Here is a 22,884-nt window from a genome sequence, read left to right as displayed (position 1 = left end):
CCACGTGAGATGGGAGTATTGCTGGCGATATAGCGAGTTGCAAGGTAAAACAGGATGCGCGGCGTGGGCGTTAAGAGATAAAGGAGGGTTATTAATTTTTTTTTCTTTTAATAAGTTTTGTTGATAGGGCGGTGTTGGAGGATGAAACATGTATGCCATTTATGTACCCCCCGAGTTCTCTTTCAAACGACGAGATGTTTTTATAGGCACAGCCAAATTTTACGGTGTACATCTTGATAAGCATACTTCATTTCATTTCATTTCATTTCTCTGGATCACAACGCCTGAATTTTCATGTTCATTATCTCAAGTCGCCGATTTCTTCCCATCCTCCTCCGACCCGCGGAGAGTAGGATCGACATGCAGAGCCTCGTCCTCCGTCAGCACCACCAGGTCGATATGCGGGCCGTGGAAGTTCTTCTTCCCATCGACGAACCACTGGATGGTAGCGATGATGATGACGATGGCGAAGGCTACGATGCAGTAGTTCATGTTGGAGCCCGTGACAGGGAGCGTGGGCGGGAAGACGAAGAGCACGGTTGTTACGAGGACGTAGATTATGCCGATCTGCAGGCGAAGAGGTGGGTGAGTTTAGGGAAAGCAGAGGAGAGGAGGGGACGTACGATGTTAGCGGTCCAGCCTAAGACTGGGGAGAGCACGAAGGGGCGCTCGCCGAGCATGGTACGCCCGCGTAGACAGTTCACGGCGATAGGGATGGCGTAGGAGATACCGAGGGCGACGACAGAGGCAGAGATGATGGCGTTGAAGGCGCTACTGGAGCCAAGGAAGATACAGCCGAAGATCACGTCGAGGAGAACGGTCAGGATGAGCGCATTCAGGGGTAGTCCCAATTTGGGGTGAACGGTGGCGAAGATTTTGGAGAAGGGAAGACCGCCGTCTCTGTGTCAAGTGTTGTTAGCTCTTGATTTTGCGATACCTTCTAACGCCCAGGAAAGTTATGTCTGGTTAATATTACGCACCTGGCGAAGGCCCACGCCATGCGGCTGGAGGTCGTCATGATACTGATGGTGGCGAAGAGTAAGCACACGAGAGGGAATCTAGAATCTGTTAGTTTTATTATTAATGAAAAGAGAAACGACGCACACTAATAGGCAGATAGAACCAGCACGGTTTTGCGTGGCATTGTAAAATATCTGCAGCAATGGCCCAGCGGAGGAAGTGATAACGTCATTGACATTCCCGGCAACGAAGAGCAAGACAGTAAGGAAGATAAAGCCTGTAAAGATTCCAATACCAACGCATGCTATCATGATCTTGGGGCCTTCGACGGATGCGTTAGGGATCTCTTCAACCATGTGCGCAACAGCATCGAAGCCCGTCAAGCCCAGCCCCGCCTGCAGAAGACCAAGCAGCCAGGCAATGCCATCAGGCCATCCAGTCTCATTTATAAATTCCCTAAACACAAAATCTCCAGATGAGTAGTTCGGCGATGCACACGCCAGGACCGTGATTGAGATGACGACAAAGCCGGCGATGGACCACAAAAACGCGGCTTTCGTGATGATAGGGAGGGTCATCGTCATGAAAGCGTTGATTAGAAAAGCAACAAGATTGTATCCAATGTAGATGAGAAACTGGTGCCAAGCACGCGCCTCATACTCGGGCTGCATGAACGTAATTACCCCAACGATCAGCTGGCTTCCCAGCAGACCTCCCGACGCAACGAGCGCGATCCAGCCCCCAACATTAATCCAGCCCGTGATCCAGGACAGGATCGGTACCCACCGCTTCCAGGCAATAGCTGCGACCCAGTGGTACTGGCCGCCGGCTGTCGGATAGGCGGAGAGGAACTCGGCGAGGGAAGCCGCCAGACAGAGGTTGCAGATGCCAGCACTGACAAGACCCCATATCACGGAAGTAGGACCACCACTTGGGAGGGCGAGGGAGAGAGAAGCAGAGAGCGCAGTCCATGAGTTCAGGATGGCGAAAGCGAGGCCGAGCATGGCGAGCGGGGAGAAGTTCCGCTGCAGCTCGGCCTTGTGCCCGAAGGAGGCGAGCTGCTCGTCATCGGCGACGTGTGGCGGCATCCTGCCACTTCTCAACAGGATCGTGAAGGAAAAGAAATTAGAGATGGCAGAGAAGTTGAGAGATGATGAGAGAGAGAGAGAGAGAGAGTAAAGAGAGTCAGAGAGTATCTCTATAGAGACCTTGAGCTTGGGGTCGCCGCGACGTCAGCTCGACGCCATACCTATAGGGACCACCGGGGAAGCATGCAACTATGCAGATCGCGGGGAGAGCTTGAGCCTCGGAGTTCTCTTGCTCTTGTCGTAGTCGCACCATAGCGTTCAGCGCAAGTCGAGCCTCGAGCAACGACTGGCAGTCCTGGTGCTGAGACATGAAGCTAGACTCCACGTTTGACTGAACAGGAAGGTCGTCCGTCACGTGAAACTAATTACGATGGACGACGATCCTTGTCAAGGCTGTGGAGACGATAGATACTTATCGAGTCGTTGGACATTGGTAATGGCAATGTGGTAACAAGAGGAGAAACAATGCCGTTGAGTTAGTGGTTGTTTAGATCAGCCTATATTGTACTGTCAAATACAATAGTCAAGCAAGATAAGATAACGTCCTCTACAAGAAGACCAAAATACCGGAAAGAGAGGAAACCGCAATACCTACCTCAACGTTCTTCCGGTCACGTGTCATATCTCCGTTACATGGGTTCTGGCCCGTTTAAAAGAAGAAGTAAAAGCGACCCTAATAATAAGGAAGAGCGTAACTTACCTACCTACTTCTATAAAGATCCTACACAAGTACTTATTAGCTAAGGAGGTAGGAGGTAGACACGTCAGGTACGTATCTCTGTAAGCGATGTTGATAAGTGCACTCCAGAAATCTGATCTGGCCACGAAGTAGTCCGCCCGAAAATGGAGATTGCTACTAGCGCTACCTCTACAACCCCTCCTCTGTCCATCTCCGAACAGGTACTTACAAGTTACAATTACAATAACCAAATGTCAAGTTGATTTAGTACAACCCTATAATCCTCCTCTGCTTTGATCAGGAACATAGATGCACCTCCCCCAACTCCCATGGTCCTACGCATTAATATTGCCTTCCTCTCGCAAACGCCATTAACCTGGAAATTCTTTCGGTAAAGGCCCCTTAATGGAGTGGATTGAATGCACGCCTTGCTGCTCACAAGGCCCAAGTCCCGGAGCTCGCTCCTCAGTATAGCAGCCCTCCTTAACGTTATACCATAGACCGGATGCATTAATGGACTTGATCGCCCGCCTTAGAGGCGAGTTCTAAGTTAGCGAGGGATAGTCCTTGGATTTGACAGTCCCTTACTATTATAGTAGGTCCTTTCTTCTATTGACTAGTAATACACATCTATAATAAGATAAGTATCCCTAGATCATCAAAAAGCCCTACAGTACGCTAGGTAGGAACTTCGATCTATATCTACCCAAACTTCCAGTCCCTCTTATACAGAATGTTCTCAGCCATGGCCAAATAGCAGGCTGACCTCAAAGAGGCTTTTCAATAACAAGGAAAACGGCTCAAAAATGCGGTCAAGAAAGTCAAGTCGCTTCAAATCAAATCCCCAATATTCTCGCTTCCTTCCTTCTGCTCTTCACAAACCAAGCACAGCTCGCCCAACACATGCCGATGCCAATCCAGCTGTACGCCGGCATTTTGAATTTTGCCATGATTGGCAGGAGGAACGCCGCTCTGGGGATGAACAGAAAGGTTGTGGTGAGCGGGCTCGTCGCTCTCGTGAGGGCGATGGTCGAGAAGAACACTGCCCAACTGCCCAGACCGCCACATAAAACCATCAACCAGTGGAAGAAGACGTCGAGGAAATAACAGTTTCGAGAAATGTTTGACAATTCGCCAGATAGGAAGGGGAGGGGCAGGAAGATGAGGATGGAGAGGATGGATAGGTAGTGTAGTAAGCGCCAGTAGGCTCGCGATTCTTCGCGGGAGCCAGAGTGGTCGGCTGGTAGGCCTGGGTTGGTTGATGGGAATGTGGTTAGGAGATCGCCTTGTGGAACGAGAGAGGCGAGAAGTGATTTGTAGGTTCTTTGCAGCTGCACAGGATAGAGGGCAACGAAGAAGGAGGAGAATACGCCGGCGACGATGGATTCCCATGTTACGCGGATATTAGAGCGAGAGATAGCCACAAGGAGAGTAAGAGTTGCGGTTAAGGCCGAGGAGATTGTGGAGACAGAGTGCTGTTGTTGTGACAGGAGAGCCGTGAGGATTAAGGAGATTGGTACGATACCAATCCGCGCAAGGACATAGATTGGGAGTTGGGCGTATGCGAAGGATAAGTTGCTCAGGGTGATCTTGGCCACAAAGATTACCGCAACAGGTAGGACTTGCTTTGCGACTGGCCACTCAAATTCGAAGAATCCTCCACCTGCAATACCGCCCGATCGGTCTGATGCCCACCTCTTTATGGAGCCCAGGACACCTAGATTCCTTCGAGGTCCTGGTGATGATGGAGATTGCAAGGGGCGCGAGGGAGCAATCATCCCCGCGACACCCGCGCTGGTCAACCAAGGACTGGTCCACCTAGTAATATATGCTGATAGGACGACAAAGAAATGGGTAATAAGTAGTTCGAAGAGAGTGGTCGTCAATGGATATGGAAACTTGTAAACCCCCGCTATCAACTCTATCAGCTTTGTATGTTCCGTGTAATTTTCCTTAAGGTACCCACTCCAGAGAATAATCCTGTTCATAATAGTAAGGCCTATCTCGCAGCCTCCTAGCCAGAGGACCAGAACGGCTATATAGAACTGCCATCCTAGATGAGTCGTGAAGAGCCACTGGCCGAACCCGCCGCCTCGTAGTAGTCTCCTCCAGCCCGTGAGTTTTCTGCCCTGTTGTAACAGAAAGGGCTCATTCAGAGCATATTGGTCCCCCCAATCGTCATCATCTTCGGTTTCGGATGCGGCGTTGGTATTGGGACTTTGTCGTGCGTGGGAAGGGGATGGGGTTCGTGAAATATTGACTAGTGGAATTGCAGAAGTTCGGAATTCCGTGGAGGATTTGGGATTATAGGAGGACATCCTTGAGCGAGGAGTTTCGTCCTCAGAGTCCAGACTTCCTGAGGAGCTGGTTGGGCGGTGACTTGATCGTGAACGAGGTGATTGAGAGATGTCCCCCCTGGCTGAAAGGAGGTATTGGAGAGCTGGACGAAAGGGATTGGGAGTGTCGGTGTTCTTGGCAGAGAACATATGGTCTGAGATGGAGACAAGACTTGTTATGTCTTAAAGGGATATCATTTCCTGTCAGACTCCAGGCGGCGGAGTGAGGCTATTAGTATTCTTACCCCCCTATTGACTTGGTGTTCCAAGACAATGCGGCTGTGCCAAAATGCCCCTATCGGCGTTTTATTTTTCCAGCTCCGAGCACCTGCCCTGGTTGCTGACATAAAGCCCAGCTCTAATAGGCATCTTTTGAAGCCTTTGCCTGCTCCAATCCGGTCGACATCACTGCAGCTCTCTCAATGGCTTCGGTCTTCCCAGGATTCCGTCGGGCAGCCCCACGGCTGGGGCAGGATTTCTTCATATGCCGTCAATGCATAAGTCAGGCGCGTCCAGCAACACGCTTTGCCAAGCTGCGTGGGAAATCGGCGTTCTTGCGAAACGTACGATTCAACAGCGCTGTCGCGGGTTCTGAGATCCCAGCTAAGAAGCCCTCTCCGTTAACCTCTCTCAGTCAAACGATAGCGAGCAATGGAACAAAGACTCCATCTGCCGGTGACAAGAGCAGCTTCCCAAACACGAGCTCAAAGTCAGTAGCGTACTGGCTATTAGGAAGCGCAGCCAGTGTCTTTGGAATCGTGGTATTTGGGGGCCTAACGAGGTTAACAGAATCTGGGTACGTCTGAGTGCGCTATGTTGGGAGTAAATGCTAAACCTGTGCAGATTGAGTATTACAGAATGGAAGCCCGTCACAGGCTCTCTTCCTCCGCTCTCTAATGCAGATTGGCAATCTGAATTCGATAAATACAGAGCCTCTCCTGAATTCAAACTTTTAAATCCACATATGAACATTGACGAGTTCAAAAAGATCTACTATATGGAATGGGGTCATCGACTATGGGGGCGTTTCGTGGGGCTTTCTTTCGTTATACCAGCGGTCTACTTCGTTGCACGACGAAAGGTGTCAGTCAATATGGCTTGGCGATTGCTAGGAATTTCAGGATTGATCGGTTTCCAAGGAGCTATAGGATGGTGGATGGTGAAATCAGGGCTGAAAGATGATCTCTTTGCGCCTGGATCACATCCTAGAGTCAGCCAATACCGACTGACAGCCCATCTCGGCGCAGCATTCATATGCTACACAGCTATGCTCTGGAACGGACTCTCCATTCTTCGGGACATCAAGCTTCTTTCTAACCCCACAAAAGGTCAAGAGCATCTTCTCCGTCTCTCCTCACCTACCCTCTCTGTATTCAGGAAATCAGTTGCTGGTCTCGCTCTCCTCGTTTTCACGACAGCTATGTCTGGTGGCCTAGTTGCTGGACTTGATGCCGGATTAATCTACAACCAGTTTCCTCGTATGGGCGACGGCTTTATCCCGCCAAAATCAGAACTTTTCTCCAAGTTCTATTCAAGGAAAGAAGATGGGTCCGATATCTGGTGGAGAAATATGCTCGAGAACCCGTCAACAGTACAGCTTGATCATCGTATCTTGGCTACAACAACATTCACGGCTATCTTAGCTCTGTGGGCTTATTCTCGGTTTAATCCAAAGATTAAAGCGGCGCTGCCGCGTGCAGGCAGTCGAGGCATGACGGGTGTGGTGCACTTGGTGTGCTTACAGGCTCTTTTGGGGATCAGCACCCTCATTTACCTTGTTCCAATCCCTCTGGCCGCAGCACATCAAGCTGGGAGTTTGGCGCTGTTGACAGGTGTCTTGACGCTTGGAAATAGGGTGTGGGTTCCGAAAAGGACTCTCAAGCTGGTGCAGAACAAGCTGAAGCGAGCAGCAGCTGCACCAGTCTCGGCGCACACAGCAACTCTGAGAAATGCTGCCATAAAGCGGACTTGAACATGTTGAAGGGAAATACCCTGCATCTTCATGGAGAGCGGCGTGGAATGTAAAAACGGGAAGGAGTGATGTATAATTTCTGAATTAGTGGGGAAATTCTGATATCTCAGATAGCGTTGGGACATACCAGGACAAGGAGTTTGGTCAAGTCTACTCCGTACATACCTTGAATGAATCTCAACTCTGTACATTGTACTATATAGACATACCATCTACACCATACTTACCTACTCGTCATTGTCATTTCCTATATTGTGAGTCTACCTTAGATTCCTCAACCAAATTGTGCGTAAAATGAACTTAATCATAAAGTGTCTCAAGTGCCATACAATTGGCTGGACTGTTGATATGGAACAAACGATTAGATGCCCCACACGTGACATAACCCCACCATCCGAAATATTTACAAAAATTGTTACTCACCCCACCAAAGCGCTCTCTCTTGCAACCAACAGCCCACGAAGAAACAATCATGGCGGACGAAGCAGGATCAGCCGCGCCCGGAGAGGCAGCCAAGACATATCTCGACGAAGTTACTGGTGAACAGGTTTCCAAGTCCGAATTGAAGAAGCGCCAGAAGGCACGTCAAAAGGAGGAAGAGAAGCAGAAGAAGGCGGCTGCTGCACCACCGAAGCCTATCGCAGTGAAGAAGAGCAATGCCGAAGCTGATGAGAAGGAGTTGAATCCAAATGTACTGCTGCCACTCCTCACCCAGCCAGGTTTAATGGGAGAACTAGGCTAACTGAGGGGCACAGCAATATTTCGAGATTCGATCCCGTACCATCAACAAGCTGCGACAGACCAAGAACCCCAACCCATACCCGCACAAGTTCCATGTCAACTATGACCTCCGGAACTTCGTCAAGGACTATGACTCTCTCAAGTCGGGCGAGTCGCGCAAGGATGTCGAGATTCGAGTTGGAGGTAGAATCTACAACAAGCGTGCGTCAGGAAACAAGTTAGTCTTCTATGACATTAGAACCGAGGGGGTTAAGGTACAAGTTATGTGCCAGCTTCAGGAAGCCAAGGAGGGGGGTGTGCCGTTCGAGCAACAGCATGAGCACCTGCGACGAGGCGACATCATTGGCATAGTTGGTTACCCCGGACGAACTGCGCCCAAGTCCAAGATCGAGAAGGGCGAGCAAGGAGAACTGTCTATCTTTGCGACGGAGATTATCCTTCTCACGCCTTGTTTGCATCAACTTCCGGACGAGTACTATGGCTTCAAGGACCAGGAACAGAGACATCGCAAGAGATATTTGGACCTGATCATGAACGAGCCCACGCGCAATGTCTTCGTCACTCGATCCAAGATGATCAGCTACATCCGCAAGTATTTCGATGAGAAGGATTTCGTCGAAGTAGAGACTCCTATGATGAACCCTATTGCTGGAGGAGCAACCGCAAAGCCTTTCATCACTCACCACAACGATCTCAATATGGATATGTTCATGCGTGTGGCTCCCGAACTGTACCTCAAGATGTTGGTCGTAGGAGGTCTGAACCGTGTTTATGAAATGGGACGTCAATTCCGAAATGAAGGTATTGATTTGACGCACAACCCGGAGTTCACAACCTGTGAATTCTACATGGCTTACGCAGATGTCTACGATATCATGGACATGACCGAGGAACTCGTTTCAGGGCTCGTGAAGCATGTCACTGGCAGTACCGTGACCAAGTTCCACACTCAACACGGTGAGGAATACGAAGTAAACTGGGCCGCCCCCTGGCGACGAGTCGAAATGATCCCCGCGCTCGAAGAAGCCACCGGCGAGAAGTTCCCACCGGGAGATCAACTACACACAGCTGAGAGCAACGAGTTCTTCAAGCGTGTGCTCAAGAAGATGAACCTCGAATGCGCACCGCCTCTTACCAACGCGCGCATGCTCGACAAGCTGGTGGGCGAATTTATCGAAGAGACCTGCGTGAACCCGACTTTCATTACGGGACACCCGCAAATGATGAGCCCTCTCGCCAAGTACCACCGCTCCAACCCCGGTCTCTGTGAACGTTTCGAGGCTTTCGTCTGCAAGAAGGAGATTGTGAACGCGTATACCGAGTTGAACGATCCGTTCGACCAGAGACTTAGATTCGAAGAGCAAGCCCGGCAGAAGGATCAGGGTGATGACGAGGCTCAGATGATTGATGAGAACTTCTGTCAAAGTCTGGAGTTTGGTCTGCCACCCACTGGAGGCTGGGGAATGGGAATCGATCGGTTGGTGATGTTCTTGACGGATAATTATAGCATCAAGGAGGTCCTGGCCTTCCCCTTCATGAAGGATGATTCGACCAAGCCAAAGGAGAAGTTGGCGGCGGAGGTGGAGGATGTCAAGCCTGTTCCTGAGGAGGGCATTCGTAAGTAGTTTCGAGACGTCAGATTATGACTGGATAACTGATATCGTGCAGCACACAAATGATTCATTTGAATTTGTGTAAGAGGAAGATACTGCAATATGTTGAGGTAGTTGGCTATGGTGAACAAGGAAAGCATTTTGCCGATAGCTCATTCTTCGTATGACATGTTCACGGCCACTTCAAGTGGTGGTTGTGCATCTGCCTTTGAAACCCCTGAAGATCAAGCCTAAGTCCTTACTGTTCAATACGTCTCCCGACTCCAACATTTCCTCTCACCACGTTTCCATTCACATCTTCCCACTGTCTCCAATGAATTGCATTCTCCCTCCCTCCCTTTTTGGCCATTCCTCAAAACTTTCAAGTAAGGTCACTCCCGTCTCTAATCCCCTACACCATCTCCCGTCGAACTCATCCCCAGCACTGAATTTCATCCATCCACTACTCCGGCATCCCGCTCTCACTACAGTAGTACATGTGCACCTGTAACATAAGCTTCAAGCTTGTACCTTGTGGTATGAGGCACACAAATATCTTAAATCCGTGCTCCCAACAGCAGTGGGAAGGCGGGATGTTCGGGAGAAGAGGTGTGTTTTGGTAATTCATGTACATTTCTTTATGTACAAGGGGGGCCACTGGGGGCGATCCGGTAATAAGGGGCGGACGGGAGGGAGGCCGCATTTATTGCATAGACCGTGCTACGACATATCCCCAGAACGGTGGGTTCTAAGAGGAAGCGTTTGACTTCCATTCTTTGTTTTTCCATTTATGTTTCCAATAAATAAACCCATCATCTCCTCATCTCATCCCCATCCCCATCCTCGTCCCTATCCTCCCATATCCTCACCCTCCCTGAACAATTACCTCACCACAATGTATCCCTCGTTCCTCCGATTCACACTCACACTCACATTCATATTCACACTCCTCTCCCCAATCCTCTGCACCCAAGCCCCAACCACAAACCTCACGCCCACCACCATCCCCATCGCCGTCGGTCTCCACGGCGCCCTCTCTTTCTCACCGAACAGTACTTCCGCGTCCGTGGGCGACATCCTCGAGTTCCGGTTCTTCAATGGGTCCGCGCCGCACTCCGTCGTGTCGGGACCGTTTGGGACGCCGTGTTTGCCTGGGTCAGGCGGGTTTTTCTCGGGATATCTGGAGGGTGTATGGTTCTTCCCGTTTCTCCTTTTTCCCCCCCCTAAATTTACTGTTACTTTTTTCTTTTGATCTGGTTTTATTTTGGCTTGCTTTGGTTGCGTGATGGTAGGTATGATTTGGAAGGTTGGGAATCGGAGGTGCTGATCGAGTGCCCAATCTCCAGAACGACACTTTCTCAGTAACGGTCACGACCACAGACCCCATCTGGTATTACTGCTCTGCGCATAAACACTGTCAATATGGAATGGTTGGGTATGTTTATCCCCCCTCCCCCCCCCACTACCCAACATATTCTTCTCGCCTTCCTCGAAAAACAAACAACCCGCTAACCTCGCATACCAGTGTCATTAACCCGCCGGTCAAAGCCCCGAACTCGACACTGGCCCAATATGCCATGGCGGCGAAAGGGGTAGCGATGGCGGGGGCGCCGCCGGAGGTTACGGGGGGCGTGGCGGGGAATGGGAGCGTGGCTGCGAGTTCGAGTGCGGTGGCGCCTGTGAAGCCCGTGCCGACGGGGGGTGTGGGGAGGAGCAGCATCGCGGCTGGTGGGGTGGGGATTTGGATTGTGGGAGGGGTGGTTGGGGCGTGGTGATGTAGTGAGGAGGAGAGTCAGAGTGAGAGGGGTTTCAGAATTATTGAAAGAGAGGAAGATATCGATTAGTAATGGAATGTTGAGAGACTTGTGTTGGAAATGTGTGAAATTTCTACTTAAAACCTTTCAAGCGGTGAGCTATGTGATAGAATGAATGGGATATATACCAATTACTGATAACGTGAAATGGCCAAAACTATAGAGTAGTTATTTACTTCTTTCAAATCACCTGGTATGATGCGGAGACCAGCTTCACGAGATCGGCTTCACGAGCTCCCTCCTCGTGAACGTGGTGTGGAAGTTCAGCTGTCGGACAAACCATGCATTATGAAGCTTCCATTCGAGATCTGGATGTTCGAGATTTACCTGTTCTGGTGTCAGTATTTCCAACCTCGGACTGCCAAAGGGGAGAAAATTAGAGAAAGCTGAATTGGATGTCCGTAAGATAGAAAGAAAACATACCTCAAATCTTCTTAGAACTGCAGGGACCAACTTATAAATCTCCAGCAGACTGATATTCTTGCCAATGCACGTGCGAGACCCCATGCCAAAATGCAACATCACACTACTCATTTCCTTAATCCTCTTCTCTTCCGCATTCCTCTCCTTGTCATCCAAAACACCCTCCCTACCCTGTCCTACCAGCCAGCGTTCCGGGCGGAAGACGTCCACATCTTCGCCGAAGATTTCCTTACGGCGGTGGATAACCCACGCTGAACACCCGACGATCGTCCCGCCTTTGACGAACGTCCCGGCTATCTCGGCGCCCTGGGGCGGTACAACGCGTTCTAGGGGGAGGCCAGCAGCGGGGTGTAGACGGAAAGCTTCCTTAATGCAGGCGTCGAGATAGGGCAATCCTTGGCTCTCGCTCCACGTCACGAGCCCCTTGTCGTTATCCCGGAAATAGCCTTCACGGGCTCGACTATCCAGTTCGTTCAGGAGCTTCTGCATACACCGGGGGTTTTTTAGTAGGTAGTAGAACACCGCGGAGAGGCTGCTGGCGGTGGTTTCGCTGCCTGCGAAGGCCATGCTGACGGCCATGGTCATGACAAGCGAATCGGTCATGAATTCTGGTCTGTCGATTTTGGCTTGGATAAATTTTGAAAGGAGATCGGGTGGAGATGTTGCCATGGATTCTTTGGAGATATTGGTTGGCAGAATCGAGCCAGGGGCCATGTGGGGGAAGCGTTCACGGATGCGTACTTGTGCAAAGCGAGCAACAGCAAAGGTGGAATCGACAAGTCCGTAAGTTGAAGCGAGGAGGTAAAGTGGGTTCTTCTTGAATAAAAGATCAAGAAAGGGAATTTGTCCAATCTTATGCGTGTCAGTATTTGTTCGCGTTTACCTCATATGAAGGGATAAGAGGAGCGGGGAACGGAAGTGGAAGGGGGAAGTACAGGAGCAACGTAGTCTAATAACTTGGAGATCGAATGCACTATTCCATCAATATCTTTGTTCTCTGCCAAAAACCCGTGTCTCTTGCTGTAAGTAATATCCCCGATGACATCAAATGCATAAAACTGCAACCAGCGCGAGAAGTCGCACACTGCCCCAGTATCGGCGTAAAGCTTTTCCGTCTGGGATAAGAAGAGTTCGCTCGTAGAATCTACGAATGGTTCGTATTGGATCAGGGTGGACATTGAGAATGCAGAGTTGACGCAGCGTCGTAGTTGGGCATGGAACTCTTCGGAGAGGGAGGTGAAGAGACTAGGAAGACGGTGTCCCTTAGACACAGTCATTTGCACGGGGTAGAAGCCAGACTGTCGTGTTTATTAGTTCGAATGGCCCTCAAAGAGAGGCCGGAAACGAGTTGATACCTTCGTGAAACCCTTGTTGAGCCCATAGATTGTTTTCAAAGCTTTCGGATCAGCGAACGACAAATCGTTAGGCCCTAGCCGTACCACATTTCCATGCTTGGCATGCAACTGGATATGCGTAACTTCTGGCCGGCGTTTGTAAACGTCCCAGAATCTCCACCAGTCTGTCAGAGAGGCGAGGAAGGGCCCGGGATACTTGTTCAAGCCGCGATTAAATCGATTCTTGACCAGGTACGAGACGAAAGCAACGGCTAGGACCGCTGGCCAGTACCAAGTGAGAACTTGAATGACGGGATCTGCGAACATTCTGACGAGAGTATCGGTTTAGAGAAGGAAGAGATACAATATTGATCAACTGAGGGGTAAATTTTGATCAATTTATGAATTATCATCAATGATGAGGAGATCTTAGAAAACCATTGAGACGAAACGATTTGCTTAACTCAGCTATATCGACGTAGAGCCAAAGTGTGAATGGGAAGTGCGATATCATGAGGGCACAAGAACTTATTTGAGTATGGCAACGCGCTCTCCATATCGAAGTGCAACCACGGAACGGCGGGGAGACTGTTCCATCGGAAGAATCCCGCACTCCAGGTACCATGTGCAGTGGTGGTTGCCGCTTGGCCACCTGCACCGGGGAGGAAGTAGTAAGAAAGCACCTATGAGAGGGTTGCCGGTTCTACATCACAGCCTTCCAGGGCGGTTATCCTGCTAAGCATGCACTGATGAGACCTCCACAGATATCAACGACAGATTGCAGACTGCAACCTGATACTTGAGGGACCGCGGTCATAATATTCTATGTCAGATAATCTCGAAGACATATAGGAGATTATTGGTACTTCTCTGGTCTCTTGAAGCAAGAACAGCAATGAATCTGGTCCGCAATGACGGCGATCACATAAGTGCCCTACTATTGGACATGTAGGGGTCGGGAGAGCGATCAGCCGAATGGACGGCAACCCCGCAATCCAGGGCTGACATAGGGCATCTCGATAGGTGCGATAGGATCCATAAGCTCGGGGTGCATGGCCCTTACTGGGAATGCGGGGGCATGGAGTTGAATATGCGGAGGTTGGCCTGGGGTTGTGGGGATGGGGCCGCCCAAGATGGAGACCACAGGCTTGAGTCTTGACATTCCGGCAGGTTGGAATGAAGTCCTGATGCCATTACCGCTTGTTAGTCTTCAAGTCCAAAGAGCATCCAAAACAGCATTTACTGAAGAAGCATCACGGTAGTTGTGGTTGTGGCTGCGATAATGTGCTGGATGCCGCGTTCCTTGAAGGCGGTGACAGCAAGCAAACAGAGGGGCATCGGAATTCCTCCCACACCTCTTCGGCCTTCGGGCACTTGCCACAAGTCAAAGACGAAAGGTTCCGCTTTTGAAGTTGACTACTCCAGGAATGACAGCTGAAGAACTCGGCTTGTATTGCTTCCAGCGAAAGGGACTGAAAAAAGGAGCTGTTCAGAGGAGGGAAAATGGAAAGGGTCCGACTGCACGAGGTTGGCATAACAACGAGTGATTATGTAAGGTAAGCTATATATCTGCAGCCTTGTGGAGTCTTTATTTCTTCCCTCTTTTCCTTCAAACTGCATCTTCTTGGCGTCTTGTTTTATATATATATTTGTTTTCTGAAAGACGCCATTATGGGATGCAAAGGGGCAATTCTCGCCCTGTCTGGGATCCACGTGTTATTACGTCATTTTGATACGGGAATGAAAATCGCTCAGGGGGGTTTCTTCTAAGACTTGGGATCCCTGCGTATATTCTTGATATTCTTAATATTCTTCTTCTTTCTCTCTTCCTCAAAAGATCTTTGTCTCTTTTTCTTCCTCTTGACTGCTACATATTTTTCATTCCTCCTCCATATATCCTTGCGGCGGACTAAGTATCTTCCTTGCCAAGGCCAGTCCAGCCATTATTTCGGCTCTGCGGAGGTACATCCTGACAAAAAACAACACGGCTACGAACAATAGCCACGAAACAAATTTCGTTGCGCAGACCTGACCAGCACGGCAAGATGGATCTGGCACCTCTCAAACCCATAACGTCCGGTGCCCTCTTCGGCGCTGCTCTGACTGCAGCAGGAGTCTATTCTCCCTCCGTCATCATCGGCCAGATGCACATGGCAGACTTCCATATGCTCAAGGCGTTCCTCACCGCCAGCGCAACCAGCTCGTACGGCACCTAATCCGCCTCTCTTGAAGCCTATTGCATGATGACTAACAATCAAACCCGCAGCCTTGCCATCTTTCTGTGCAACCGCCTTCATATTTCGAAGAACTCCCCAAATGCTCCCTCATCCATCAACATCTTCAGCCCTTACGACGGCAACATCGTTGGCGGTCTCCTGCTTGGTTGCGGATTGGCTCTCACAGGGGCTTGTCCCGGCACCGTGCTCCCTCAAGTCGCCACCTCAGTTCCCTCCGCTCCCCTCGTTGCCTTTGGTTCCGTCCTCGGCGGAATCCTCTACTCGCGCTTCGGCAAGGGCTTGAAAGTCAAAGTGGAGGACCGAGAACTTCTTGAGAAGCCCGCTGTGTACCAGCGCCTAGGTGTCAGCCAGGGAGGGGCGGTAGTCGCGTATATTGCACTATGTGCAGCAGTCGTCGCCATCGCTAGCTCCTTGGTGCCTGGGGATCGGCAGGTGTTGGTTGCGCCTGTCGTGGGTGGGTTATTGATCGGCGGCAGTCAAGCAGCGAATCTGATCCTGACGGGTAACACGCTCGGGATCTCCGCCGCCTACGAGCAGATCGGGGACCTATTCTGGTGGGCGCAAAAATCACTCTTCGGCAAAGCGGGCCCTCGACCTACTATTCGCTCTACCGCCTTCGCCCTCGGCACTGTGCTTGGCAGCTTTGCCCTGAGCAGAGCTGTGGAGATCCCAGCAGCGGAGCAGCTGCAGATTGGCAAGCTGAGGAGTGTGATTGGGGGCGTGGTGATGCTTTTCGGAGCGAGAATTGCGGGCGGTTGCACGAGCGGGCATGGTATTAGTGGCATGAGCCAGCTCTCGATTGCGAGTATTGTGAGCGTGGCGGCGATGTTTGGAGGTGGGATGGCCTTGACTGCTCTCCTTGGATAGCTTGGTCTTTGAGCAAGGAAGGAATCTAGAGGCTAAGACTAGAGCCCGATATATACCCCTCAGCGTTGAGATCAGCATTTGAAAGACTTTCCGACCGGCTGTAGATTTTTTCAACAATGAAATAGATTGCAATGATATTGTATTATAATGAGTCTATAGGTTAATAATCAGATATTTTATAGAATACCTAGATACTCCGTACTCTTCAAGTTGAATACCGAGGCACATTTTTGTCAATCGCGTTATCTAATCTAATCTTATCTTTGGGGTATGCTTAGTAATCTCATCGAGTGAAAGGTCTACCATCTCCAACAATGAATCCCAACCATCGCCGAATGCTTCATCCCCTCCAATGATGAGTGACGTAACGGTAGGTGAACAAAGGGCTAAGTATGAAGTACCAATATCCATCATCCAACCTGCTCCAGCGCCAAAACCGAAGCATTTGAACAGCTGCCTCGTCCTCGCAGAGTCGCAACTATCAAGCCGCTCTAGATCTTCCTGTCTATCAGATAGTGGAGTCCTCTTCATCACTCATCTCAAACATCTGGGCCCATCTCTGCACTCCACGTGGATTTAGAGCTGACATCGAAGAAGGTTGAGGCTTTGGGGGTGGCTCTGGCTCTTCCAAAGGAGACCCGGCAAGAATGTCTTGCTACTGTTTTCTCTTTTCCTTTGCAGGTTGCAAGGCTCCTTTGCTAGGCCTATGATTCTCATCGGGCGTGGGTTGCTGTCTATAAGCTGAGATAGTGACTGGGGTTCGAGACCTCGCTGTGCTGTGTCACCCGTGGCCTGGCTGCGAACCGCTATGTCACTGTCGACCCGCTCAGTAGGGATTGAGGATGTAACGACGTATCTAGGGGATCCATGGGTTTCTGCGCAGCTTTGACGTATCAAGCCAATCCTTCAAACTTCTCTAGCAAGACGAGGCTGATAAATTCCCAGAGCCGATGCCCAAGGAATCCGCAACGGAAAGCACCATCAGAAGTATAGAAATAATATTCCTACTGGGTAGAGCAGCCCGAAGTGGGACTTTGGTATCACTAAACTATTCTCTCAGTGGCTACAACCATCCCGGATTTTGATGGAAGATCCAACGGCAGCACGTGGGCCCTAGGCTATTGTCTCCTTGTCCTTTAGCATATCAAACGTTGCCGGTTTGTCCATATCGAAGCCACCCTGTCCATCATACCGATGCTCCTCTTTCTTCTTCTCCATATACCACATCACCGTCTCCCGCACCTTTTCCCACGCCGCATTGTTCGTCCCGAGCGCCCCAGCCAACAGCAACGCCTCCAACGCCTCCTTCACCCAGATCACACAGTTCCACTCCGGGTCCTCATTTCTGATCTGCACGCCCTTTATTGTGTCCGCCAGCACATCTTTGTTCTCCACCTTCCCAATCATGACCCGCACCAGGGACATATAGGTCGCTCCCGTTGGCACATCGCGTCTATCATAGAAGAACTCCGTCCCGATTCCCGTTTCACGCAACCGTTCCTGCGCGTGGTGCAGCACGGCCCGGCTTTTCTTCTTCTCTTTCTTCGGCCCCACCAGCAATGCCCAATGATACCTAGTCGTCCAGGAGAACATGTCAGTATTGATTCTTGATTCTTTGCTCGATACAAGCGAGCGCTTCTGTCTGTTCTGGGGACCACTAATCCTGGAACCGTGAACAGACATACTGTCGGCCCTGAAGGATCTTCATATCAGAAATTAGGTACTAACAAGCTCAAGACTTACTGGTCTTCTCTCCCGGGCATATTCACCGGACGATTACCACCCGCATACAGCACTACATATAAACGATCCTTGCCCCTTGTCATATCGGATAATGATGTGATTGCGATGCCGAAGTTTCGAAATGGATTCTTTGTCGTGTTTGATATTGTCCAGGGTATACATGACGAGGTCTGGTTTCTCTTCGGACTGGAGAGTATCGGTCAGGGGCTCTCCTACCATTGCTGCTGGCAAACTCAAATCCAAACATGTCCTGCGTCGAGGAAGTTGCGAGAGAGTGGGGGGAAGCGGGAGCAGGTAGGTAGGTCTGTAGGTAAAGTACTTCCTTGGAGAGTGATGCTTTTTATCATGTCTTATCTATCAGATTATACTCATGATGATCGAACAGTACCCGCATTGCAATTAATTGCATTAAAATAACGAGAAACCTTTACCTACCTAATTTTCCGCTGCCCCTTTATTCCATTTCGACAAAGCTTCCTCCTCTATAGCCGAACCTAACAATATCGATAAGCGAATCTCTAGCGAGCCTTTAGGCCTTCAGGTAGGGCAAGAATAAGGTGGTCACGTGGAGAGCTACACATAAGCGAGCCTACTATTAGATACCTCGCCAGGTACGGTATCTACTCAGCTCCTCCCCCTCTCCATCCCACAAAACATCAGCTCACCTCCCCATCCAGAAGTTCATCAGCTCCCCCTTCATTCAACAAAACATCAGCTCACCTCTCCATCCGACAACATATCGAGCATCCAATCATACATAGACTATAGTCAATATGGTTGTAAATGTACGAAAAAGGAAGTTCGTCCCGAGCAGCGAATCGTCGGAGGATTATGATTCGTGTACGTTACTAAACTCCACTACCGACTTGCTGAGCTAATATGCCTATAGTTACTGGTGCATCTAGTATTGAATACTTCGTGGCTAGAAAGGACCCGTTTCGTCAAGCCCCTAGCAACGAGATCCCGGTACCTTACCCATTTGACAACCACCCAGCCTCCCAGGAGGTCCATGATATTGTTAAGAGTAAACGACGCAGTTACGAGAAGGTGCTCGAGGAATTCAGCATTACATTACGCCAAGTCAGTGTTCAAACTTTGAACCGTCGAGGCTTCCCTTCCAAAAAGAAGAATATGCTCATCATATTGACGCGTGATGAGAACACTGAGTGTTGGGAACAAGCAGCGACCGTGATCCAAGGCGTGATAGAGAACGCTGCAGGCCCTGCTGGTCTCAAGATTGGGGTCGAGATAAGAAACCAGGAGAAGATGTACTTCGATGCATCATCAATCATCCGACCCGACACGGACATCCACAGAGCTCTTATGCAAGTCCAACCAATCGTCTCGGCACAAGTTGAAAAAAGCTGCCCAGGATATTGGAAGACAATCGAATATCACATGCGTGGACCAAGACTCCGGGCATCTGATCGAAAGCCGACGGTGATAATCACAGTTAAGCCAGGCACAAGGCATCTTTGGCAAACGGTAGAAAGCCAGATTGAGGAAGCTATCAAATCTGTGAATTTAGATCTTGAGATCAACCTCGAAATCATGCCAGGCCTCTTCCGACCCTCGGCTGTTCTGTCGGAAGACGAAGGTCCAATAGTCTACCGAGATCTGCCAGAAACTGCCGTTAACGGCTCGTCGATTGGGCCACGGGGTGATGAACTCACTGCTGGAAGTCTCGGGGTTTGGTTGTATTTCCAGCCATTTGGTGAAACCGAGAAGAAGAAATGTTTTTTAACATGCCATCATCTTATTACTTCTGGTGACCCCGCAAACAGGAGCAGTAACGATGTTCACGGGATTGGTCTTGACGGCAGGAAAGTTGAACATCGTATCAAGGTCGACTACCCCGCAGCGTATGACACAGCCAAAACGAGAAGTATATTGTTGTCAGAGATCGCGAACGGTGACGAAGATAATGGAGTGAGCAGGAAGACCATCCAAACAATTAATCGATATGCGTCTGCTGGAGGCATCGGCGGCGTCGAATACTCATCAGGCTTCCGGAAGAATAACAAAGACACCCGCATGGATTGGGCTTTAGTCGTCCTTAATTCGCCTGATTCATTCTCTCAGAACAAGCCTCCCGCAGCAACATTTAGTCCTGCGGAGCTATTTAATGGAAGACTCCGGTATAAAGTAGAGCCAGACGAAGTTGTCTCGAAATATGCTCCACTTGTTAAGGGAGCCTGGGTAGCCAAGACTGGTCGAACTACAACGATTACAGCTGGCGAAGTGAGTTCTATAAAGACCGAAGTGTGGTGGGAGAATGGAATGAAATCTATGGAGTCTGTGCTTTTAACGGCAATTGGGGGTCACCAGTTTGCGAAGGGGGGAGACTCGGGTGCCATGGTGATTAATCTAAAGAAAGAATGGGTTGGCATAGTCATCGGCAGTGACGCGTACCTCGAGACCGGCTATGTTACGCCAGTCCAAGACCTTATGGATGATATCAAAGAGAAGACAGGGGGTATTATTTCTCTAGCGTAGTACTTAACTCTACCTTCTACCTTATAGAGAAAGTCTAACAGCAATGGATTACTTGCAGTCTTACACCTTTTCCAACCTCCATTCACACCACACAAACCCAGCTATACACAACTCAATGACTATTTAACCCCACCATCTCCAGACCTCAGTCGATTTCGCCCACAAATCTGAACGTACACCCCTCCACTATCGCACCATTCATCTCAATCGAACACCTCACAACCTCATACGCGTTAGTCTCGTATTTTCTCAGCGCATCCTCGTGTTCTTCTGACATGACCTGGTACGCTGATCCCTTAATACAGCTCGTCCCAGGTCCATCAACAAGAGCATTATACTTTCCCTTACCCCACGTCTCCATCCTTCCTCCCCTCACACTCGCTTCATACAAGATGGGAATCTCACCTTCCGGGAGAGAAAGCAGACTTGCGAGCTTCGGAGCATCGGCTAGCGTGCCGTAGAAGAAGTACCACACCGGGAACTGATCATGTGGGCGACCGAAAGAAGAGCCTGGTGTATCGAGATCCGGTGGCCGGTATTGGGGGAGCGTTACGTCTTTGCCAAGGGTGGGATACAGCGAGTGAGGGGATAATTCCTTGTATGCTTTCCCTTCGGGGACAAAGAGAGGTCTGAAGCTGATCATCTCCTTCTGTGTGTAGGCTGCGCAATAGGTCCCTATAGGTTAGGTTTCTATAGGTAGGACCTAACCTATAGGGATCTAACCTATAGGGTAGGTTTAGACTAGTAGGTAGGCCTTAACCTATAACCTATCTTATAGGTTACTAAGACCCTAACACGTAATTTAAGCCTTAATAATATTACGTAGTAGTATAATAATTATAGTTTATACTAATCTTTATACTAATTACTTTATAAGGCGTTATTTAATAGATTATATTTAGGAATTTATAAAAAATATATAATAAAATCATACCTTATAACTTATAATCTTATTACTATTCTATTTTAAATTTAGCCTTATAGCCTTTTACCTCTTAGTATAGTATACTTAAGAATTTTATTACGTATAGACTATATAAGCTTTATATCCTTTTACTAAATTATAACTTGTTTAGTATAGATAGTAGTAAGATTTGTTACTATATGTTATTTAATTAGTATAAAGATTAGTATAATAGATTAAATACTTATAGAAAAACTTAGTAGTTAACATAGCCTTTATAGATTCTTATAAGGCTTTTATTACGCTTCTCTAGACTTAGAATTTAAGGTATAGCTAAAGTATAATCTCTTTTACTAGCCTTATAAAAGGTACTTATAGTATTAATAGTTTAGTAGTCTTTTAGTACTTTCTTATTTCTCTTAGCGTTATAGCTATTAAATTTATTAGTAGAGTTTTTATACTAATCTTTATACTAATTAACTTACTACCTAGTTTAAATCTTTGTTTTTTAGCCTAAGGGTTTAGACTATTTAGCTAGTTAGGCTAGTTAGGCTAGTTAGGTTAGTTAGGCTATCTAGAGAGCCTTTTACTAGATTAGAGGTAGTGTACTATAGCTCTTTTTAGTAGTATAGTTAGACAACTTAGTTATATAAGTAGTAGCTTTTAGCTTTAGGCTTTACGCTATTTTATAATTACGATTAATAAATAGTAGATAAGAAGACTAATAAAGTTAGTATAGTAAGAGGTATAAAGAGTAAGAAAGTAAGGAAGGGCTTATATACTAAATTAAGGTTAGCTTAATAAAAGAAAGGTAAGTAAGTAGTAAAGAGTTGTCTATTTATATATTATAAAAATAAAGGCTTAGTAAATTTTTAGTAAAATTAATTTACTTTATAACTAACTACCTTACTTATAGCGCTATAATAATAGTACTATATAATATAATAAGAATAAGGACAGTAAGACGCGTTAAACGTGTCTATCTATTATTTATTTTAATTATTATACTAATATTTCTATTAATTACGTAAAAGAGTATTATAAAACATTATATAAAAAATTTTAAAGTATTATTTAAACTTATTACTAATTTACTTTTAAACCCCTTTCTTTTCTTTCTTTTTTTATCTTTATTTTATACTTATACTATTTAATAGTCTAAATATAGAATAAAGAGTCTAAAGAACTAAGAGTTTATTAAATTAGCCTAAATATTAAATAAAGAGTCTAAAAGTAAAGTTATAGCCTAAATATTAAATAAAGAGTTTAAAAGTAAATTAATTTTACTAAACATTTTTTACTTTTACTATTCTACTTCTTTTACTACTACTCTACCTTTATAATAATAATAATAATAATAACAACAATAGGTATAGTTTACGTATTAATCTATACTAATTATTATACTAATTATTAACATAGTTAATTAATAATAATAACGACCTAATCTACGGCTTACCTTTTAAAGAATTCTTTTAATTAATCTATAGCTCTCTTCTTTTAAAGAATTCTTTTAATTAATCTATAGCTCCTTCTTTTAAAGAATTCCTTTAATTAATCTGTAGCTTTCCTTCTTTTAAAGATTTCCTTTAATACAAATACAAGAAGGTATATAGTAGGTATAAGTTTACGTATTAATCTATACTAATTATTATACTAATTAATAATATAGTTAAATTTTAATAACTATAATAGTAA

General features: G+C 47.7%; 10 protein-coding genes across 10 annotated transcripts; 5 read left to right on the top strand and 5 right to left on the bottom strand.

The window, feature by feature from the left end:
* Positions 1-306: 306 nt before the first annotated feature.
* M430DRAFT_101790 (hypothetical protein) lies at positions 307-2,048 on the bottom strand (the record flags this gene model as incomplete). The annotated part of the gene is made up of 4 exons (XM_024860744.1): positions 307-567; positions 624-900; positions 981-1,058; positions 1,105-2,048. The coding sequence occupies 4 exons, from the start codon at positions 2,046-2,048 to the stop codon at positions 307-309; spliced, it is 1,560 nt and encodes a 519-aa protein (XP_024720885.1).
* A 1,324-nt stretch (positions 2,049-3,372) lies between these two features.
* On the bottom strand, positions 3,373-5,307 carry M430DRAFT_35041 (hypothetical protein). Its single transcript, XM_024866666.1, has 2 exons — positions 4,694-5,307; positions 3,373-4,639 (listed from the first exon to the last, which is right to left on the bottom strand). The coding sequence occupies exons 1-2, from the start codon at positions 5,211-5,213 to the stop codon at positions 3,564-3,566; spliced, it is 1,596 nt and encodes a 531-aa protein (XP_024720884.1). The 5' UTR covers positions 5,214-5,307; the 3' UTR covers positions 3,373-3,563.
* A 153-nt stretch (positions 5,308-5,460) lies between these two features.
* M430DRAFT_139839 (hypothetical protein) lies at positions 5,461-7,264 on the top strand. The gene is made up of 2 exons (XM_024862632.1): positions 5,461-5,859; positions 5,907-7,264. Exons 1-2 carry the CDS (start codon positions 5,486-5,488, stop codon positions 7,033-7,035), a joined length of 1,503 nt encoding a protein of 500 aa, XP_024720883.1. The 5' UTR covers positions 5,461-5,485; the 3' UTR covers positions 7,036-7,264.
* A 243-nt stretch (positions 7,265-7,507) lies between these two features.
* M430DRAFT_50536 (hypothetical protein) lies at positions 7,508-9,401 on the top strand (the record flags this gene model as incomplete). Its single annotated transcript, XM_024868158.1, has 2 exons — positions 7,508-7,726; positions 7,791-9,401. The coding sequence occupies 2 exons, from the start codon at positions 7,508-7,510 to the stop codon at positions 9,399-9,401; spliced, it is 1,830 nt and encodes a 609-aa protein (XP_024720882.1).
* A 700-nt stretch (positions 9,402-10,101) lies between these two features.
* M430DRAFT_35038 (hypothetical protein) lies at positions 10,102-11,241 on the top strand. The gene is made up of 3 exons (XM_024866665.1): positions 10,102-10,557; positions 10,715-10,803; positions 10,894-11,241. The coding sequence occupies exons 1-3, from the start codon at positions 10,264-10,266 to the stop codon at positions 11,141-11,143; spliced, it is 633 nt and encodes a 210-aa protein (XP_024720881.1). The 5' UTR covers positions 10,102-10,263; the 3' UTR covers positions 11,144-11,241.
* Positions 11,242-11,395: 154 nt separating this feature from the next.
* Positions 11,396-13,887, bottom strand: M430DRAFT_66543 (hypothetical protein; the record flags this gene model as incomplete). The annotated part of the gene is made up of 5 exons (XM_024869232.1): positions 11,396-11,509; positions 11,606-12,457; positions 12,541-12,903; positions 12,961-13,256; positions 13,878-13,887. 5 exons carry the CDS (start codon positions 13,885-13,887, stop codon positions 11,396-11,398), a joined length of 1,635 nt encoding a protein of 544 aa, XP_024720880.1.
* Positions 13,888-14,721: 834 nt separating this feature from the next.
* Positions 14,722-16,214, top strand: M430DRAFT_121104 (hypothetical protein). Its single transcript, XM_024861798.1, has 2 exons — positions 14,722-15,142; positions 15,206-16,214. Exons 1-2 carry the CDS (start codon positions 14,985-14,987, stop codon positions 16,041-16,043), a joined length of 996 nt encoding a protein of 331 aa, XP_024720879.1. The 5' UTR covers positions 14,722-14,984; the 3' UTR covers positions 16,044-16,214.
* A 942-nt stretch (positions 16,215-17,156) lies between these two features.
* Positions 17,157-17,869, bottom strand: M430DRAFT_139827 (hypothetical protein; the record flags this gene model as incomplete). Its single annotated transcript, XM_024862631.1, has 2 exons — positions 17,157-17,616; positions 17,787-17,869. 2 exons carry the CDS (start codon positions 17,867-17,869, stop codon positions 17,157-17,159), a joined length of 543 nt encoding a protein of 180 aa, XP_024720878.1.
* A 690-nt stretch (positions 17,870-18,559) lies between these two features.
* On the top strand, positions 18,560-20,282 carry M430DRAFT_19124 (hypothetical protein; the record flags this gene model as incomplete). The annotated part of the gene is made up of 2 exons (XM_024864022.1): positions 18,560-18,626; positions 18,676-20,282. The coding sequence occupies 2 exons, from the start codon at positions 18,560-18,562 to the stop codon at positions 20,280-20,282; spliced, it is 1,674 nt and encodes a 557-aa protein (XP_024720877.1).
* A 71-nt stretch (positions 20,283-20,353) lies between these two features.
* On the bottom strand, positions 20,354-20,925 carry M430DRAFT_42195 (hypothetical protein; the record flags this gene model as incomplete). The annotated part of the gene is made up of 1 exon (XM_024867533.1): positions 20,354-20,925. The coding sequence occupies one exon, from the start codon at positions 20,923-20,925 to the stop codon at positions 20,428-20,430; it is 498 nt and encodes a 165-aa protein (XP_024720876.1). The 3' UTR covers positions 20,354-20,427.
* Between the last annotated feature and the right edge of the window lie 1,959 nt (positions 20,926-22,884).

The sequence above is a fragment of the Amorphotheca resinae genome (assembly GCF_003019875.1).
Source record: "Amorphotheca resinae ATCC 22711 unplaced genomic scaffold M430scaffold_6, whole genome shotgun sequence".
In the NCBI taxonomy this organism is placed as follows: domain Eukaryota; kingdom Fungi; phylum Ascomycota; class Leotiomycetes; order Helotiales; family Amorphothecaceae; genus Amorphotheca; species Amorphotheca resinae.
Note: the sequence above shows the minus strand (reverse complement) of the source record. Positions and strands in the feature narration are given on the sequence as shown.

What these genes read in the sequence shown, in the direction of transcription:
- M430DRAFT_121104 (XM_024861798.1), top strand. Translation starts at nt 14,985, where the DNA reads ATGGATCTGGCACCTCTCAAACCCATAACGTCCGGTGCCCTCTTCGGC. An exon ending in ACCGCCAGCGCAACCAGCTC is followed by an intron (nt 15,143 to 15,205) that starts GTACGGCACCTA and finishes TCAAACCCGCAG; the next exon opens with CCTTGCCATCTTTCTGTGCA.
- M430DRAFT_139839 (XM_024862632.1), top strand. Translation starts at nt 5,486, where the DNA reads ATGGCTTCGGTCTTCCCAGGATTCCGTCGGGCAGCCCCACGGCTGGGG. An exon ending in ACGAGGTTAACAGAATCTGG is followed by an intron (nt 5,860 to 5,906) that starts GTACGTCTGAGT and finishes AAACCTGTGCAG; the next exon opens with ATTGAGTATTACAGAATGGA.
- M430DRAFT_35038 (XM_024866665.1), top strand. Translation starts at nt 10,264, where the DNA reads ATGTATCCCTCGTTCCTCCGATTCACACTCACACTCACATTCATATTC. An exon ending in TCTCGGGATATCTGGAGGGT is followed by an intron (nt 10,558 to 10,714) that starts GTATGGTTCTTC and finishes CCCAATCTCCAG; the next exon opens with AACGACACTTTCTCAGTAAC. An exon ending in TGTCAATATGGAATGGTTGG is followed by an intron (nt 10,804 to 10,893) that starts GTATGTTTATCC and finishes CTCGCATACCAG; the next exon opens with TGTCATTAACCCGCCGGTCA.
- M430DRAFT_35041 (XM_024866666.1), bottom strand. Translation starts at nt 5,213, where the DNA reads ATGTTCTCTGCCAAGAACACCGACACTCCCAATCCCTTTCGTCCAGCT. An exon ending in GAACAGGATTATTCTCTGGA is followed by an intron (nt 4,640 to 4,693) that starts GTGGGTACCTTA and finishes TAGAGTTGATAG; the next exon opens with CGGGGGTTTACAAGTTTCCA.